At 33.2% G+C, this 19,067-nt stretch overlaps 1 protein-coding gene across 5 annotated transcripts in view; it reads right to left on the bottom strand.

Annotated features, from left to right (window-relative positions):
- Positions 1-3,010: 3,010 nt before the first annotated feature.
- LOC139520360 (probable E3 ubiquitin-protein ligase DTX3) overlaps positions 3,011-19,067 on the bottom strand; it is a 33,476-nt gene continuing 17,419 nt past the window's right edge. For 2 of the 5 annotated variants that reach the window (XM_071312934.1, XM_071312936.1), the window contains exons 2-4: positions 10,495-10,872; positions 9,907-10,124; positions 3,011-3,440 (exon numbers count right to left, since the gene is read on the bottom strand). In XM_071312934.1, coding sequence (XP_071169035.1) covers positions 3,332-3,440; positions 9,907-10,124; positions 10,495-10,860 — 693 coding nt within the window. In that variant the 5' untranslated portion in view covers positions 10,861-10,872 and the 3' untranslated portion in view covers positions 3,011-3,331. Of the gene's footprint in view, positions 3,441-9,906; positions 10,125-10,494; positions 10,873-17,185; positions 17,347-17,442; positions 17,577-19,067 lie in introns of those variants that run through there. The other 3 variants (XM_071312935.1, XM_071312932.1, XM_071312933.1) reach the window with 3 other exon arrangements.

Below are 19,067 nucleotides of genomic sequence, written 5' to 3' on the forward strand. Positions count from 1 at the left end.
AATTTCCTTAAAATTACCAATTAAGTGGCAGCAACCCAACATTTGGATGTTTGATTCATCTGAAAATTTCAGGGCTGATAGATATTGACCTAATGAACATTTTTACTCCATGTCAGATTTGCTCTTAATGCTTTCGTTTTTGAGATATAAGCCAAAAACTGCATTTGACCCCTATGTTCTATTTTAAGTAACGGCAGCCATGTTTTTTGACGGATCAAAAATTAAAGCACACACTTTGTGCAGGATAATCTAAGGAACAACCATGCTAAGTTTTAACCAAATCCATTCAGTAGTTTCAGAGGAGAAGATTTTTTAAAGTTAGCAAATATTATGAACAAATTGTGAAAAATTGTCATTAAAGGACAATAACCCCTTAAGGGGTCAATTGACAATTTTGGTCATATTAACTTATTTGTAGATCTTACTTTGCTGATCTTTTTTGCTGTTTACAGTTTATCTTTATCTATAATAATATTCAAGATAATGACCAAAAACTGCAAAATTTCCTTAAAATTACCAATTAAGTGGCAGCAACCCAACAATTGGATGTTTAATTCATCTGAAAATTTCAGGGCTGATAGATATTGACCTAATGAACATTTTTACTCCATGTCAGATTTGCTCTTAATGCTTTCGTTTTTGAGATATAAGCCAAAAACTGCATTTGACCCCTATGTTCTATTTTAAGTAACGGCGGCCATGTTTTTTGACGGATCAAAAATCAAAGCACACACTTTGTGCAGGATAATCTAAGGAACAACCATGCTAAGTTTTAACCAAATCCATTCAGTAGTTTCAGAGGAGAAGATTTTTTAAAGTTAGCAAATATGATGAACAAATTGTGAAAAATTGTCATTAAAGGACAATAACCCCTTAAGGGGTCAATTGACAATTTTGGTCATATTAACTTATTTGTAGATCTTACTTTGCTGATCTTTTTTGCTGTTTACAGTTTATCTTTATCTATAATAATATTCAAGATAATGACCAAAAACTGCAAAATTTCCTTAAAATTACCAATTAAGTGGCAGCAACCCAACAATGGTTTGTTTGATTCATCTGAAAATTTCAGGGCTGATAGATCTTGACCTAATGAACATTTTTACCCCATGTCAGATTTGCTCTAAATGCTTTCGTTTTTGAGATATAAGCCAAAAACTGCATTTGACCCCTATGTTCTATTTTAAGTAACGGCGGCCATGTTTTTTGACGGATCAAAAATCGAAGCGCACATTTTGTGCAGGATATACTAAGGAACAATCATGTTAAGTTTCATTCAAATCCATTCAGTAGTTTCAGAGGAGAAGATGTTTGAAAAATTGTTAACGACGACGACGACGTCGACGACGACGACGACGACGACGACGACGGACGCCAAGTGATGAGAAAAGCTCACATGGCCTTTTAGGCCAGGTGAGCTAAAAAATCATGCAGCTAAAACTAAATTATCAATCAGTTCACATCCAACATTCAAGGACTTGGTGTAAAGATGTCATAACCAGTTAGAGAAAAACATAACCTTTTGCAATGCCAAGATACAGGTATCTACAGATATTAGAGCTATGATTATGCATATGTTTATAACAATAATATTTAGTTTGCGTTTAATTTACTGATTACAAAATCAATATTGATACCAATGAAAACAATATTCAAAGATCTAACTACAGTGTTTAATTGGTAACCTTTTAAAATAAGTTTATTTAAAAGATTGATAGATTTACATTTTTTGGCATGGTCAACAACATCTCTGAATAAATGGGGATGTGCTATCTCATTTGAAATAAGTTTTCTACAGGTACAACCAAATCCTAAACCAAATCTTTATATCTATGGAAAATTATTGTAAAAATCCCTGACTTAATAATTTACCTTCATTGACATCTGAAACGTCCCAACAGACATTTGTATTGATAGTAATTGATTGATGATTACTTAATATCGTGCTCATATTGAAACCTGCAGATCCTTTTCTGTCAATTTCAGGCCTTTTTAAAAGGTTCATCCATGTGTTTTGGAATTGAGTGTGAAATCACTTTTGTCTGACCAAATACACATTTTTGTTTAAGGGTCGGCTGAAACCCATCTCCTGGTTCAGGATTTTCAAAATGTTTTGAAGACCCATTACTGACTTTAGGCTGTTTTCTGCTCTTTGGTTGGGTTGTTGCTGTCTCTGACATATTCCCCATTTCCATTCCCAATTTTATGTAAACCTTGCAATCCTTCAATACACCAATAAAAGTTGACCTATTGCTTACAGTATCTTAGAGGACCTATTTTTTACAACTTCACATTGACCAATGAACCATTAAAATAAGGTCAAGGTCAGATGGACTTATATGTACACCTAACAATCATTTCTTCACCAAATATAGTTGACCTACTGCTGACAGTATCTGATCAATGGACCTAATCACATAGCTTTATCATTGATCACCGATCCATGAAATGAAGTCAATGTCAGCTGTACCATGTCTGACAAACATGTAGGCCTTGCAAGGAACCCATAAATATACATGTGTAGTTTTCATATTACTCATGAAAGTGAGAAAATGAGTAAAATGCCAATAAACAAATGACGACAGTAACTTCATTATATAAGGCATATTTTTACAAAGTATGAAGCAATGTGTTCTTTCCTCTGAAATATAAAGCTTCATGCCAGGGAAACAATGTAATCCTAATGGGTTGGATTTTGAGTTTCATATTGTGGCAGACAAGGCAAAATTTGATTAATATCATACGAACTGAGCCATGAAATTCTGGGTTTTTTATTAAACCTTTTAAAACCTAGTCCTATTCTTTTAACCATAAAAACCCTAAACTGTCTAAAATTGGTTCATTTAGTCTATGAAGACATACAAAACACTTGCATTCTAGTTTTCAAAATATGCAAAGAACTTCAAATTTAAAACTGAAGTGACCTTAACTTTAAATAATTGTTTTCAGCCAGGAGAAAAACATCATATAATAAACATCAGAATTCAAAGGAAATACTTTAAGACATTAGTAATAAAATAGCTAAAACAATTTTAATTTTACAAATGGTCATACAGTAAATAAAATTCATAATATTTTAAACTTTTTAAAAATTAATGAAACAATCACAATTTTAAACACAATGCAAAAATAACAGTATTTATCACATTCTATAAACTTCCTGCATTCATTGTCATTCATTTTAACAGGTTCTCAATGGAAGAGGTGAGGCTTCTGAATTTAATATGATCCAAACACATGCATCAAAATTCTCTTTCCAAGTTGTTATAAAAATATAGTCATGAGACATGGTCATTAAAACAATTTTCATTTGACGACTGAAAACAGAGCTTCATTTTATCACACTTTCTGGAGCCTCATGTAAGTCTGCCTCTGTTACACCCTTTGCAGCCAATTCTTCCAGTACACGATCTAAATAAGTTGGGTCTGGATAGCCAAAGCTGAAAATAACAAGCATTCTGTGAGAATTGCATGGCAATTAGTCCCCTACTGGTTAAAAAATCATTGTAATGGATCTATAACTTGTCATGGTGTAAACTACATAAAATAAAAAACAAACCTACCACTACAAACAATTTACTAAAGAAAATCAAAAAATCCAAAATGTCATTTATCTTAATACTATATCATGTTAAAAACAAGAGGCTGTCACAACGACAGCAAACCGGATTTATTAATATTTATTTGTGTCCTGGCAATATCACAAGAACCATTTTGTCATCAGTATCAACATCTTAAAATTTGAAAAGCTTATAATATTAGATTGAATGGTTCATGAGTAAATGCAACAACGTGAATGGAAACGCCATTTCACAATCTTTCAAGAAACATAACTCCTGAACGGTAAAAGTCAAAATCGACATTATTGAACTTGACCTCTAATTTGCCATCAGTAACAACATATAAAAATTTCAAAAGCTTTGGTTGAATGGTTCATGAGAAAATGCACGGACACGACTGGAAACACCATTTTTAAATCTTTCAAGAACCATAACTCCTGAATGGTAAAAGTCAAAAACACCATTATTGAACTTGACCTTCATTTAGTTGTCGGTAACAACATATTAAAATTTTAAAAACTTTGGTTGAACGGTTCACGAGTTAATGCACGGACAACATTTGATTGCTGCCCACCCGCCAGCCGTACATCCCCAAATCAATAACCGACATTTTTGTCACAAAAATCCAGTTAATGAGTAATTTCCCTTTGAACAGAAATCTTGTAATTAATAAGTATTTCATCAGATATTTAATTCTAGGGAAAGGGCTTTAACTGAACAAGGAGAAAAGCTAAAATTGTGAAAATCAAACTTTACCTGTAACTTATCATGATAAAACAGTACACCAAATATCAAATCAATATCTTCAAGCATGAAGTAAAAAAGTCTGAAAACCTGTTTTGACGGACTGACAGATCATGAGATGGACGGACAGACAGATGGACAGAGTGCAAACCTAAAGTCCTCTTCGACTTCGTCAATAGGGGACTAAAAATAAACATATTGTACAATAGCAGTACCCCCAAACTCTGCTTTATTTTAAAATTTTGGACAGGAATTGCAAATTATAAATAATTTCTCATGGTAACTTTATTTCCTTCACAATGTTATTAATTTCTTTAAAAGTAGGTACAAATGTATGGCATGAATATTCAGGATAATATGTTGTTCTAATCAAATGAATTATATCTGAAAAGTCATAATTTAAATATGCTAGATCAAAAGATATCCTGTAAATAGCAATTGAGTTTATTTTAAGAATGCAATGGCAATGAAAAATGCAAAATTTATTATGTCTCCTCAAGTTTTGATCTGACAATTACTCTATTTACAATTTACCATGAAAATAATAACCCTGATATTCAAAAGTGTCGGACGCTAATTAAATCAATTGCATTTAATTGGCATGGATCTGATCTAAAACTCTTCAGCTCTGACACTGCAGGATGTTGTTACTCTCTAACATAGAGATGAATCTTGGTAGATATAGCTATTGAACCAGTGACATAGTTTGTTGATGTGGTTCATAAGTGTTTCATTTCTCATTTTATTATATTGATGAGACTGTTGGTTTTCCTGTTTTTATACTTGTCATTTTTGGGGCCCTTTATAGCATGCTGTTTGGTGTGAGCCAAAGCTCTGTGCTGAAGACTGTACTTTGACATACTATGGTTTACTTTTACAAATTGTCACTTGGATGGAGAGTTGTCTCATTTGCACTCATACCACATCTTCTTATATCTACATAAGAATTTGAATTGCATTTAATGTTTAATCCCTAAATGCTTCCAAACAACTGTTGACCTAGATGATATTTATGTCACCCGATCGACAATGTCGGGTGACATATTGCTTTTCCTCTGTTTCTTTTTCTGTATTATTATTATTATTATACTTCCACCTAATTTTGTCCGCCCACTTTCTCAGAGCCAAAAGTACCAATCCGAATGATGGTGCACTATAACAAGGAACCCTGACTCCCCAGAGTCTGTGCAACTTTGGAACTAAAAAATGGCTGCCATCACCATGGAAACGGAAAAATGGTGAAAAAATATAATTTTGGAGTTCCTTGAATTATTTGAGAATGCTTAAGCTTAAAATCTTTAGATTTTAATACAATGTCAGTGCCCACTATATACTGGTTTTGGATGATTTTGGCACATTTTGGAACTGCTATGTTGCCATGGTAACTACACCAAAAATTTCAAAAATATGGAAATGCTCCAATTTTTTTGAAACTTTAGCATAACGATGAGCAACTTTGGTAGATTTGGAATTTGGCGTTGGAATTTCCAAAATGTCTGCCGTTTCCATGGAAACAATGCAAAAAGGTCAAAATGCTCCAAAAACTTCCGGGTTTGGTGAATAACTTTGGTATGCTTGAACTTAAAATCATCAAATTTTTACACAATATAGTTGTCCACTATATACAGGTTTTGATTGATTTTGACAATCATTGGAACTACTCTGTTACCATGGATACAGGATCAAATATTTCAAAAATTTCAAAATGCTCCAAAATTGATCAAACTTAATATGATTGTTGACTGGCAAGTCTGGATGAGACTTTTGACTTTGGAATTTCAAAAATGGCCACGGTTGCCATGGAAACTGCAAAAAAGTCAAAATTTCTCAAAATGCTTTGAACATAATGAAACTTGATATTATTATTAACTGCCAAGTACAGATGAGACTTTTGACTTTGAAATTTTCAAAATGGCTGCCGTTGCCATGGAAACAGCAGAAATGTGAAATTTTTTAAAATGCTCTGAATGTACTGAAAATTTACAGAAAGATGTATTGCCATAAATATATGTGCATTCACTGTTAAACCATTTTGAAATGGCTGCCGGTTAGTGGCAATAGGGGAAGGGTGACATCCGCTATTGCTTGCAATGGCAATTCTAGTTATTATTATTTTTCTTCCACCTAGTTTTGTCCGGCAGTTTTCTCAGAGCCAAAGGAACCAATCTGAATGATGGTGCACTATAACAAGGAACCCTGACTTTCCAGTTGCAGTGCAACTTTGGAACTAAAAAATGGCTGCCATCACCATGGAAACCGAAAAATAATGGAAAATTCCAGTTTTTGGTTTTGATGAATTATTTGGAAATGCTTTAACTTAGAATCATTATATTTTGATACAATGTAGGTGCCGGGCATATACTGGTTTTGGATGATTTTGGCAATCATTGGAACTGCTATGTTGCCATGGATACTACACCAAAAATTTCAAAAAGATGGAAATGCTCCAAATTTTATAAAACTTCACAGTAATGATGAGCAACATTGGTAGATGTGGAATTTGGTGTTGCAATATCGAAAATGTCTGCCGTTACCATGGAAACAATGCAAAACAGGTCAAAATGGTCCAAAAACCTTTAAGTGGCATTTACTTTCTTAAAATGGTAGGTCAAATTGATTGAAACTTTGATGGTATGGTCCCTCCCATGTACCAATGTGGTATATGCCATTCAATTTTGGAAACGGTCTCTGTTGCCATAGGTACCATCCCAAATGTAAAAAATTTCAAAAAATTCAAAATGCTCCAAAATTGATGAAACTTAATATGATGGTACACTGACAAGTCTGAATAAGACTTTTGAAGTTGGAATTTCCAAAATGGCCACCGTTGCCATGGAAACTGCGGAAATGTCAAATATTTTCAAAATGCTCCAAACTTTATGAAACTTAATATTATTGTTAACCTGCATGTATAAATGAGACTTTTGACTTCGGAATTTTCAAAATGGCTGCCGTTGCCATGGAAACAGCAAAAACGTGAAATTTTCTAAAATGCTCTCAATGTACTGAAAATTTACAGAAAGATGTACTGCAATGCATATATGTGCATTCACTGTTAAACAATTTTGAAATGGCTGCCGCTTAGTGGCCATGGGGGGAAGGGTGACATCCGCTATTGCTTGCAATGGCAATTCTAGTTCTTATTATTTTTCTTCTTGCAACAAATTTTGTCCAGGTGATTTCTCGAAATCCAATGGACCAATGTTGATGGAACTCTACTATAGTAAGGACCCCCAAATGCAGAGTTGCAGTAAGCATGGAATGGTTCAAGATGGCTACCGTTTCCATGGAAACAGAACAAATGTGAAAAAATCCAGTTTTTTGTTTTGGTGAACTGTTTGGATATGCTTTCACTCAGAAACATGATATTTTGATACAATGTAGGTGCCGGCCATATACAGGTGTTGGATGATTTTGGCACTCATTGGAACTACTATGTTGCCATGGAAACTACACCAAAAATTTCAAAAATATCAAAATGCTCCAAACGTCATGAAACTTCACAGTAACGATGAGCAACATTGGAAGATGTGGAATTTGGCGTTGGAATTTCCAAAATATCTGTTGTTACCATGGAAACAATGCAAAAAGGTCAAAACTTTGAATTTTCACAGAACATTCCAGAACATCAATGTTAAATTTATTCTAGAGACATGAAACTTTATGAAAATGTTCTCCAGTATGCCAAGATGTCAAGACAATATTTTGATAGTTCAAAATGGCCGCCGTTGTCATGGAAACTAGGGCCAAGTTTTGCATTGACCCTATGGAAAAATGCATAAAATCTGCATTTTCTCAGAGAGTAGTGCACCAAAGTTAATGAAACTGTATTGATATATAACATGACATGTGGCAATGAGATGTCTGCTTTTAGAATTTTGGAATTATCTACTGTAACCATGGTTGCAGCACAAATGTTCAAAATTTCCAAAAAATAGTATGTGCTGCAAACTGGATGAAACTTTACAGGAATAGTGACTGTCATGTGCGGAGTTGCATTTTGAAGTTGGAATTTCCAAAATGGCCGCCGTAACCATGGAAACAGCAAAATTGTCCAAAATTTCAAAATGCTCCAAACTTAAGGAAATTTTGCAAAAATGATAACCTGCAGGTGTAGACGCACTCTTTGACTTTGGAATTTCCAAAATGGCTGTCGCTCGCCTGGCAATGGGGGTACGAGGGTGCCATCCGTTATTGCTAGCAATTACAAATCTAGTTATGGCACCCTCAACGGAGTTGGGGTGACATATTGTTATTCTACGTTTCTTTTTTTATGGCACCCTCAACGGAGTTGGGGTGACATATTGTTATTGTTCGTTTCTTTTTTTTCTTTTTATTATTATTATTTTTATTCTTCCACACATTTTGTCCATACTATTTCTCAGAACTGGTCATACCAATGTTGATGGAACTATACCATAATATAAACCGCCATGTTAAGTTGTGCAAGAGACATTGGAATGGTAAAAAATGGCCGCCGTTACCATGGAAACAGAACAAATGTGAAAAAATCCAGTTTTTTGTTTTGGTGAACTGTTTGGATACTATTTAACTCAGAATCATTATATTTTAATACAATGTAGGTGCCCACTATATACAGGTGTTGGATGATTTTGGCACTCATTGGAACTACTATGTAGCCATGGAAACTACTCCAAAAAATTCAAAAATCTCAAAATGTTCCAAACTTTATGAAACTTCACAGTAACGATGAGCAACATTGGAAGATGTGGAATTTGGCGTTGGAATTTCCAAAATCGCTGTTGTTACCATGGAAACAATGCAAAAAGGTCAAAACTTTGAATTTTCACAGAACATTCTAGAACATCAATGTTTAATTTATTCTAGAGACATTAAATGGTATATGATTGTATATGATTATGGAGGGAAAAAATTGCAGCAGGGGTTTGACTTTGGAATATTCAAAATGGCCGCCGTTACCATGGAAACAGCAAAGATACAAAAAACTTTAAAATGCTTCAAATTTATTGAAACTTATAAAAAATGTTGCTCAGCTAATGTAGACTTGACTTTTGAGTTTGGAATTTCCAAAATGGCCGCCGTTACCATGGCTACCGCTCACCTGACAATAGGGGAAGGGTGCCATCCGCTATTGCTTGCAATGGCAAATCTAGTTTATTATTATTTTTCTTCCACTATTTTTGTCCGGAGCGGTTCTCAGAATTGAATGGACCAAAGTTGATGGAACTATGGTATAATGTTGAACACCATGCGAAGTTGTCCCTCTGACTTTGGAATGGTCAAGATGGCCCCCGTTACCATGGAAACAGCAAAAATGCGAAAAGCATCAAAGTGTTCCAAAGTGGAAAAAACTTCACAGGAATGGTAACTGGCATGTGCTGATAAACAGTTTGACTTCGGAATTTTCAAAATGGCCGCCGTTACCATGGAAACTGCAAAAATGTCAAAAATTTCAAAAACCTCCAAAATTTATGAAACTTTAAAATAATGTTAATTTGAAAGTGTAGATGCACTCTTTGACTGAGGAATTTTCAAAATGGCTGCCGTTACCCTGGCAATGGGGGAAGGGTGCCATCCGTTATTGCTAGCAATTACAAATCTAGTTATTACTTAAACTTACTTTTGTGGACCTCCTGACAGCGTAGTCTTATGGTGCACATCATTCCAAGTTACACAATCATCTTGTCCAGTAGTTCTTGACCTGCCAACTGTAAAGACCAATCGTCTATCATATGCAACTTTTAAAAGCCTGGTTACTATTCTACCTTTAGGAGAATCTGGCAGATATCCAGTTCTACTGGTTCCGTAATATGGTTTTCCTGGTTTTGGATGTACATCCTAAAATATATAAAATAAATATTGTATCTTTAGACACAAATAAGTGTACAAATGTATATGGATGTTTTCTTTTGTGCTCTACAATGCAAGATATTCTTTCTACAAAATAACCTTAAGCTTTTGTCATGTGTCATGTGTTACATTTATTTTATGTGATATTGCCCAGTGTATGTTTCAGAATTTTGTATACAATTTCACATGTGTAAATGTCTATACTTTTACAATGGCATAATAAAAACTTAATGTGCCCTGAAAAAAACCTCTGTACTATGGTTTTAATTTACTGAACACATTTGTGTTTATCATGTTTATCTTATGTTTCAACCATTTATACCATAATCTATCAATTGATTAAACTGAGATAGCTTACTGTTTGGGTGCCATCTGGAAAATCATAGGACACAGATATATATCCATGTGCTTCATGTCCAGGCAAGGATCGCCTTTTTGAACTTGATATAGTCATTGTTCCTTCTGGCTGAGTACCAATAACTTTCCCATATACCGTCCCACACACAGGACAAGTTGGTTTGTATGTGAAATGTAACTCTATACATCCTTTACAGAAAGGATGAGTACATTTATCTAATATTTTCTTGTCTATAAAATCGTCAAGACATATAGAGCACCGTTTTTCTTCCTCTGAAAGTACTCTTTGTAATTGTGGTGCACTTTGGGAATGCTGTATACCATTAAATGTATTGTCATCTACTTCCATTGCCTCTGGTTCTTCCATGATTATATACAACTGAAAAAAGAGAAATTAAAATTATGCATTGTATCTTAGATGGAAGACAAAAAGTATGTTGAGGTTTTCCTGATAATAAATGACAAAGGTCGTACAGATACATACATATATTTATAAGTAGTTTCTTTGATATTATTTGTTTTTTTATCTGTGCATGTTCAAAATTTTTCTTTTTTAATAATTGTATTTTTAAACAGATCATGTACATAGATTTAAGTAGATGTGGTATGAGTGCCAATGAGACAACTCTCCATCCAAGTCACAATAAATAAAAATAAACCATTATAGGTCATTTTTTTCCATTTGTGAAGGGCATAACTCTAGAACAGTAAGAGTGTCAGACACCACAAAAATTCAAACTTGATCTGTTTTTGTAGGTAATAATCATAAAAAAAAGTTTTTAAGAATGCAGAATGTAAGGACCATCCTTAAGTCTCATATGTTGCATTTTTAAATGTTTTTTTATCTGTGCATGTTCAAAATTTTTCTTTTTTAATAATTGTATTTTTAAACAGATCATGTACATAGATTTAAGTAGATGTGGTATGAGTGCCAATGAGACAACTCTCCATCCAAGTCACAATAAATAAAAATAAACCATTATAGGTCATTTTTTTCCATTTGTGAAGGGCATAACTCTAGAACAGTAAGAGTGTCAGACACCACAAAAATTCAAACTTGATCTGTTTTTGTAGGTAATAATCATAAAAAAAAGTTTTTAAGAATGCAGAATGTAAGGACCATCCTTAAGTCTCATATGTTGCTAATTCAATACATAAAACTATGAATATATATGACAAGTTACATGAGGGAAGGGTCAGACCTTTATCAGGACTCCCAAGATTGTCCAAAGTAGGGATTTCGGGAACAAGCTATATAATCATGGGGATTTCAGGATTTAGTCGAATCGAGACACAGGATTTACATGTTTTTATGTCCCGGAATTCAGGATTTTGATGTATCGGGACACATGTTTTAAAAAAAATCAGCATTAGCTTACACTGCCAGAGCACCTGGGTTTACTTTTCGTTTTTGTAGGAGTTCGTGCATGTATTATAGTGTTCAGTGTTCTGTTTGAGTTTCATGTGACACAATCTTAAGTTTCAAACACTCTACAAAGTTATTTACAGAATACATGTAATGTCAGTCACTGCAGCAGTGCAAATGGTCACCCATACCACAGCTAAATAGGGTCGATATTGCATTTTATTTTAAAAAGATGTCAGACAAAATTACAGGCATGACACAAATAAAGAATTACCAGGGGAAAAAAACAGCATTGAATTCACTGTATACACACTACTACTTGACACTATACCCTGGCTTAAGACTAGCACAAAAACAATTTTCAGAGTAAAGAAGAGTGATAACTTATACGATGTATTATCATATACATGTACATTTACATACTTATATATAACAGTATTCTTTAAATTTTAATTGGAATTGGATTACCTCCCTTACACTGCTTTTAAATTTTCTAAATTGTCCTTTAACCAGAAAAACCCTTGTTTTCCCCCCTTTTTTGCCCCTTACTGCCATATATAACTTCAGAGAGATTTATACACTTAAACACAAGTTATTGACTGAAAACTACAAGAACGCTTATTTGGGCCCTGACTTATAGAAACCCCCCTTCATGCCCTTGGAGCAAGAACCCCAAAACTCAATTCCAGCTTTTCCTTTGTAGTTAGAAACCTTGTAGTATAATTTCAGAGAGATCCATACACATAAACACAAGTTATTGTCTGTAAACAAGAAAAATGCTTCTTTTAGGCCCTTTTTTTTGCCCCTTATTCCTAAATTTTTAAGGATATTAATCCTAAACTGACACCAAGCCTTCCCTTCATTACATGGAACCTTGTGGTACAATGACAGAGAGATCCATACAGTTAAACATACATGTAAGTTATTGTCCCTAAATTTCAAAAATGCTTGTTTTTGGCCCCTTCTTGGCCCTTATTCCTAGACTGTTTGCCCCATAACCCTTAAAATAAATACCAACCTTCTAATTAATGGTATGAACATTGTGGTACAATTTCAGAGTAATTGAAATACTTATACACAATTCATTGTCCTGAAACTAGATACATTTGTAAATGTATGTTTTGGGCCCCTATAAAAGTTTACTGATTTCTATTTACTTATACTAAAGTCATTATCAGGAAACCATCTATCTTCGGACGAAGTTGACGACGACGACAGCGACAACAACTTGATACCAATATTTTTGCGGTTGTATAAAAATGTCTTGCGTATGTACCTTCTTTTGTTAATCTCAAACAAGTTTACTTATTTTATGTGTCTTTTAAGTTTTGGAATGTTGCAGTCACAATGCATATATAATCTGATTTAAACTAAGCTCACTAGATTATATTTATAAAATACGGGGGAATCTACAATACACTAAACGATTGCTTTGAACAGTATACATGGTATACAATCATTAATTAATGTATTTTGCCCAAAAAGCATATGTTATTTTATCGGGATTTCAGGATATTGTAAAATAAGACCTGGGAAAACTGGGAGAAGGCAAAAATTAACTCAAGATTTTGGAATTCAACCCCCTCTCCCCCCCCCCCCCCCCCCCCTTTTCTTACATGTATCATTGATACATTGTACAGACTTAATTTTAATTTTTAATTTTTTTTATCTGGGGAATCTTATTGTTTAGTGTATTTTAGAAGTTTCTGGTCCAGAAACTCTTTAAGGTTCATGTGGACCCCATGGCTAAAAATGGCCGTATTTTCACCTCAAAATTTACTCTGAGTACCAACAAACCTGTGCATCTGGACAGGAAATAATTTATTATTTAAGGGAGTCTTCAAATATCACTTTTATAACTTTCAACCCATGTACTGTCAACTTTTATTGGGGGGCTGTTGTTTTAGTAATTAATTTTTCACACCTATCAATGTCAGGTGATATGTAAAAAAGACACATGTAACTTCATTTACCTGTAGTTTTATTTCGGTGCGTAGAAATACCGCAAAGGACTTCTTAGTGCACTAAGGAGAAAGTTTTTGCACTAAGGACACTAAAACAATACGCTAGGACCACAAAGAACATGGATATAAGAAGATATAAGTATATAACTCATAATTTCAAAGTTTGGTATTAATAGCTTTTGTAGTTTTGAAGTTAAATGACTTTTCAATGATCTTTAATCAGCGCGTGCCATTCGACACGTGACCAACGGCTTATTGCAAGTTCCCAATCATCATGTCCAATCAACCTTATCGAATAAACAATTATCTTTTGATCGTTACTGATTGATTAGTTAATGGTAGTTTTTGAATAAACCTAACGGTGTCTCTGGCGTGGTACAATTTCAAATGATGAAAGAAAAATTAAAAATTGAATTTTGTGTTTACTTTGCCTTTGTTTTATTTTGTTTTAAAGGAAATTGTTAAATAAACCTCTTTTGTTTTTTTTTAAAGAAGCCAATTTTGAGATACAAATTGAGAAAAAAAATGCTTCTGAGATTTCATTTCTTATTTACAACACAAGAGTTTACATCTATTATTATACCTTGAAAGATATCTGAGAATAAAAAATGTGGCGTCCGTGGGGTTCTTCAAAACCCGATTACAAACGTGTAATAGAAAGACTTCAAGAGGTAAATACTATTTTATGAAATAACATACCGTTTTTTTTTTATTTTTCAAAAAGAGAATAATCATAACTTTGTACTATGACAGATACTTTTATTACTGATGTCAATGCCTTTTTTTACAATTCATCTTTATTTGATCATTTGAAGATGAAGACCATTTTCTTTTACAATGTAATAGACATTTGAGAAACCAATATATTCACAATGTTGTTGAAGTTCATTTTCAAGTTAACTTTTGGTTCAATATATAAAATTCGTTGTATAGTACAGCAAGATTATGAATTAATTGTTATTCTTCTCTATATGCGTATTTTGTATGATTATAAAATTTTTAGAAGTTTTAAAACCACCCAATTAGGACATGTTGTTTATATGGCTAACGATATGTGCATCTAGCCACTTGACCAGTTGACGACTTGCATATATATTTGATTGCACATTTATTATCAAGTTCGACTGAATTTTATTTAATGGATTTTTAATAATGTCAGATTTGAAAGAAATACATGTGAAGTTTCCACCTCTTTCAGCAACACAAGTGACACTATTGATTTTAATTTGAAATCCGAAAACCTGTGCAATAAATACCCCATCATCACAGATTATTACACAAAGAGACTGAAAAACAGACTCTTTCACCACGTAAATAGACCGCTAAAAAACTCTTCAAATCCAGACCGATTGTGGACAAACGACAATTGTGAAAGCATGAACCACAGATTTAAAATTGCAACAGACTGGAAGCCGCAGATTCTGCCAGAATTACTGACCAAGATATTCGACATAACAAAGACATAAGGCGATCGATATATGGTCAAGGAAACTACGAACTATCCGAATTGTTTCAAAAATTCTACACTTCTCCTTATATATGGGGCACAAAAACTCCCGAAGAAAAAGATAAACTGTACAAAAAGGTACTAGCTCACAAGACCTTAACAGACAAAATGATTTTCTCATCAAATGGGAAACTCGTCATTCCCAATGTGAAGCGTCTAGCTCGTAAGCCAGGTCAACGACATAGACTAAAAAGTGCAGCTGCAAGAACAATGCCGCGGTTTGCCAAATGATTGTACTTGACTGTTACATAGTGTATCTATATATGTAAATATGTATATCAATATAAATTAATTTAAAAACTATGTTATAAACTGTTATATTTTTTAAATGTCATGAAGTGTTATGTTTTAAAAATGTCATAAACTGTTATATTTTAAAAATTTCATAAACTGTTATATTTTAAAAATGTAATAAACTGTTATATTTTGAATTATTTGTTTTCTTATGTGTTTGTTAACAAAAATATACATGTTTTAACTTTTTTAAAATATCCGTATATATAAATTTACTAGAGATCAACAAAAAAATCGACTTTAAAAACAAGCAAAAAAAAATTAAAATGAAAAATCAATTAATAAAAGTAGAAAATACGCTATTACATAGAAGTGAAAAATAAAACAGACAGAAATACAAAATAAACACGACAGTAACAACAAACACAGAACACCAAATACCGTATACATGTTTAATCAGTTTATAAGTGGATTATAAACGGGTCAAGGTTGAGTGAACATGAATTTCTATCGATTACACAGGTGACAATCAACTAATTGAGGCGCGTGTCGATAAAACATTAAATAACTTTCTAATTACAAAAGTTATGATTATGAAATTTGAAATTATGAAGTTTTTCAAAGTATATTTCTATATGCCATGTCCTTTGTGGCCGTTGTATCATTCCATCAGGTCCTTAGTGCACATTTTTGTTCTTAGTGCACTAAGGAGGTCCTTTGCGGTATTTCTACGGACCCGTTTTATTTACCTTTAATTTTAATTACCTGTAAAGTCATATATTTTGAATAAAAAATATATTGATTTATAAATGTTGAAATAATATGTAAATTTTTATAAATATCTTAAGTATACAATATCATAATTCATGATAATTAAATTTTAAATCAGTATGAATATTAAAGTGTTATAAATGAATAAAACATATCAAATTCATTAATTTTATAAGCTGACACATGCATAAAAATTTAAGTTAAAGTATATTTAACTTTTTATCAAGTTTTTACTTCAATTAATTGTAAAAACAACCATGAAAATTTCAATTGACCAGTATTTGCCAGTATTGACCACTTTGGGAGTATTGTCCGGGCGGTAAATACCGGTAAATACCACTGGTAAATACCGGGGGTGGTATTTACCGCCCAACCTTGGGTATCTATTGTCCATCTAATGTCCATGTCAATCAATACCCTCACTTCAATTATTACCTGTGGGGAAGTTCTCAAACCTGTTTCCCAACTTAGTTTATTTTGGCACCTTCTGGAGGAATGAAAAAAAAGTGCACGGCAAAATCCTGGTAAGTTTTTATTTTTCTAAAACATAAAACATATTTGAAATTTATTTATCTAGGGCATGCTATGCCTGAAAATTTTTACAGACGCGCAGGTTAAATTTGTCTGTACACAGAGTAAATTTTGAGGTGAAAAAAGGCCATTTTAGCCAAAGGATCCACATGAACCTTAATATACAGTAACAAACATGGTCAAATCTTAAAAAGTAGTTTCGATTAGATTTATTGTACATGATTTATATGTAAAGAAAAATGTACTTTCGTTTTCACTACCGCCCATATTTTATCTAAAAATAAATGCAAAACATATGCATTAAAAAAAGAATACCAACTTGCAATAAAGATCTTGCCTTCTTTCTGTATGTGTCTGTAACTTTCTGTCACATTTCGTCAGTTAAATGTCAGAAAAAAGGTAAATTATGTGGTAAATTTCACAACCACCAGCAACGAAAATAAACATTCCGTTCGGAACGCCTCAGATAAAATAACTTCCGGTTATTCAAAAGGGGGTACCATAAGGTAAACATTTCCTTTTTCTTTTCAGTCTGTTTTGATTTATAGCGAGAATGCCTTATTATTAATACTTAACAATGTTTTCTATCTTTCGTCCCCCATATCATCAGTTATAAATCCCTTTCCTTTGATATGAACCTGACTGCATGACATACTTGCCACTGGACGTTAAGTAACAGTTGATATGACATACAAGCAGAACTAAAACGCCTACAAGACAAATATGATGAAAATGTTACATTAAATGCCATCTAACAAAGCCAATAATTCACTGTGTCCCTTGTAGTCTAAAATAAGATGGAATATATATGGTCCCGATATTGTTTTTTTTTTCTCGCGGCTGAAAATAATTTTACTGGTAATTATTAATCTAAATCGACAAATAATGATATTTCAGCAGATAACTCTTAATTCAGTTAATCTGTGGCATTTTTCTTGTCACGGTTTCTTGGGGAGTTGGTGCCGGGTGTTCGTGACAACAAATTAAAACACGCAATTGGTATAATCCGTTTATTGTCTAATACTCTAAAACTTTTATGAAAGATAAAGGAACTTGGAGGTAATATTTACATTTATAATCAGGACGTCACCGCAAGAAGAGAAGAGAAGAACAAATGTCAGTTGAATCAAGCGACTAGCCATTCTGACTATTGCTTTGAAAATTAACTTAATTTGTATATGTCATTTGAAACAACCCACGAGGGTAGCTTTAAAACCGTCTTGAATTTTGAAATTTGTAAAAAAAAACAAATCTTTTGAAAGAAATTTGATATATTTTAAAACTGCAAGTTAAGTACAGCTTTGTCTCAAAACGGGAACGGTTTTGCTTAATAGCGGACGTACACTACAAAGCCACGGAGACATGTCCCACACTTCATTATACTTTCAAAATTCAAGACGGTTTTAAAGCTACCCTCGTGGGTTGTTTCAAATGACATATAAAAGTTAATTTTCAAAGCAATGCACGTTCAATTTATAGAAATTCCAGGTATTTTCCCTTTCTTAAAATAGGATAAAAGGCAACATGGAGTGTTTACAAACGAAGCAAAAATGTTTGACTAAAGAGGAGAGGACGTCTCTAATGTTGTTATAACTTGTGTCCAATCCCTTTTGCTACTTTTGCAAATAAAATATGTTTAAACCTACAACGTTCGCTTCCTTTATTAAATAAAATGATAGCTGGCGATTACTTTATATCCTCAAAATAATGATAATAGCCTCTGTATGTTTCTTCATTCTATATTGGCTAGAGGTATAGGGAGAGGGTTGAAATCGAAAAAAAAAACAACAACTGTTTGACCCCACCCGCCGGCATTTTGCGCTTGTCCTAAGTCAGGAGCATCTGGCCTTTGTTAGTCTTGTAAGTTTTTATTTTTTTTTTATTTTAGAACATTATATGTTTTGAAGTTAAGTATGTCGCCCATTTTCACTGAACTAGTACACGTGCACTTTTTTATTTAAGAGCCGGAGGCCCACCTCCGGGTGTGGGATTTCGGCCTCGCTGCTTTGAAAACCCATTGTTGGCCTCAGTTCGGTTGTTATCTTTTCTTAGGTTGGGTTGTTGTCTCTTTAACATATTTCCCATTTCTATTCTCAACTTTATCTCACAAAGAAAAAATGTTAAACATTTTAAAGTACATTTTTTTGTAGATACGTTTTTAAAGTACATTTTTTGTAAATATACATCACCCATTTACGATT

Source organism: Mytilus edulis, chromosome 4, assembly GCF_963676685.1.
Source record: "Mytilus edulis chromosome 4, xbMytEdul2.2, whole genome shotgun sequence".
In the NCBI taxonomy this organism is placed as follows: Eukaryota; Metazoa; Mollusca; class Bivalvia; order Mytilida; family Mytilidae; genus Mytilus; species Mytilus edulis.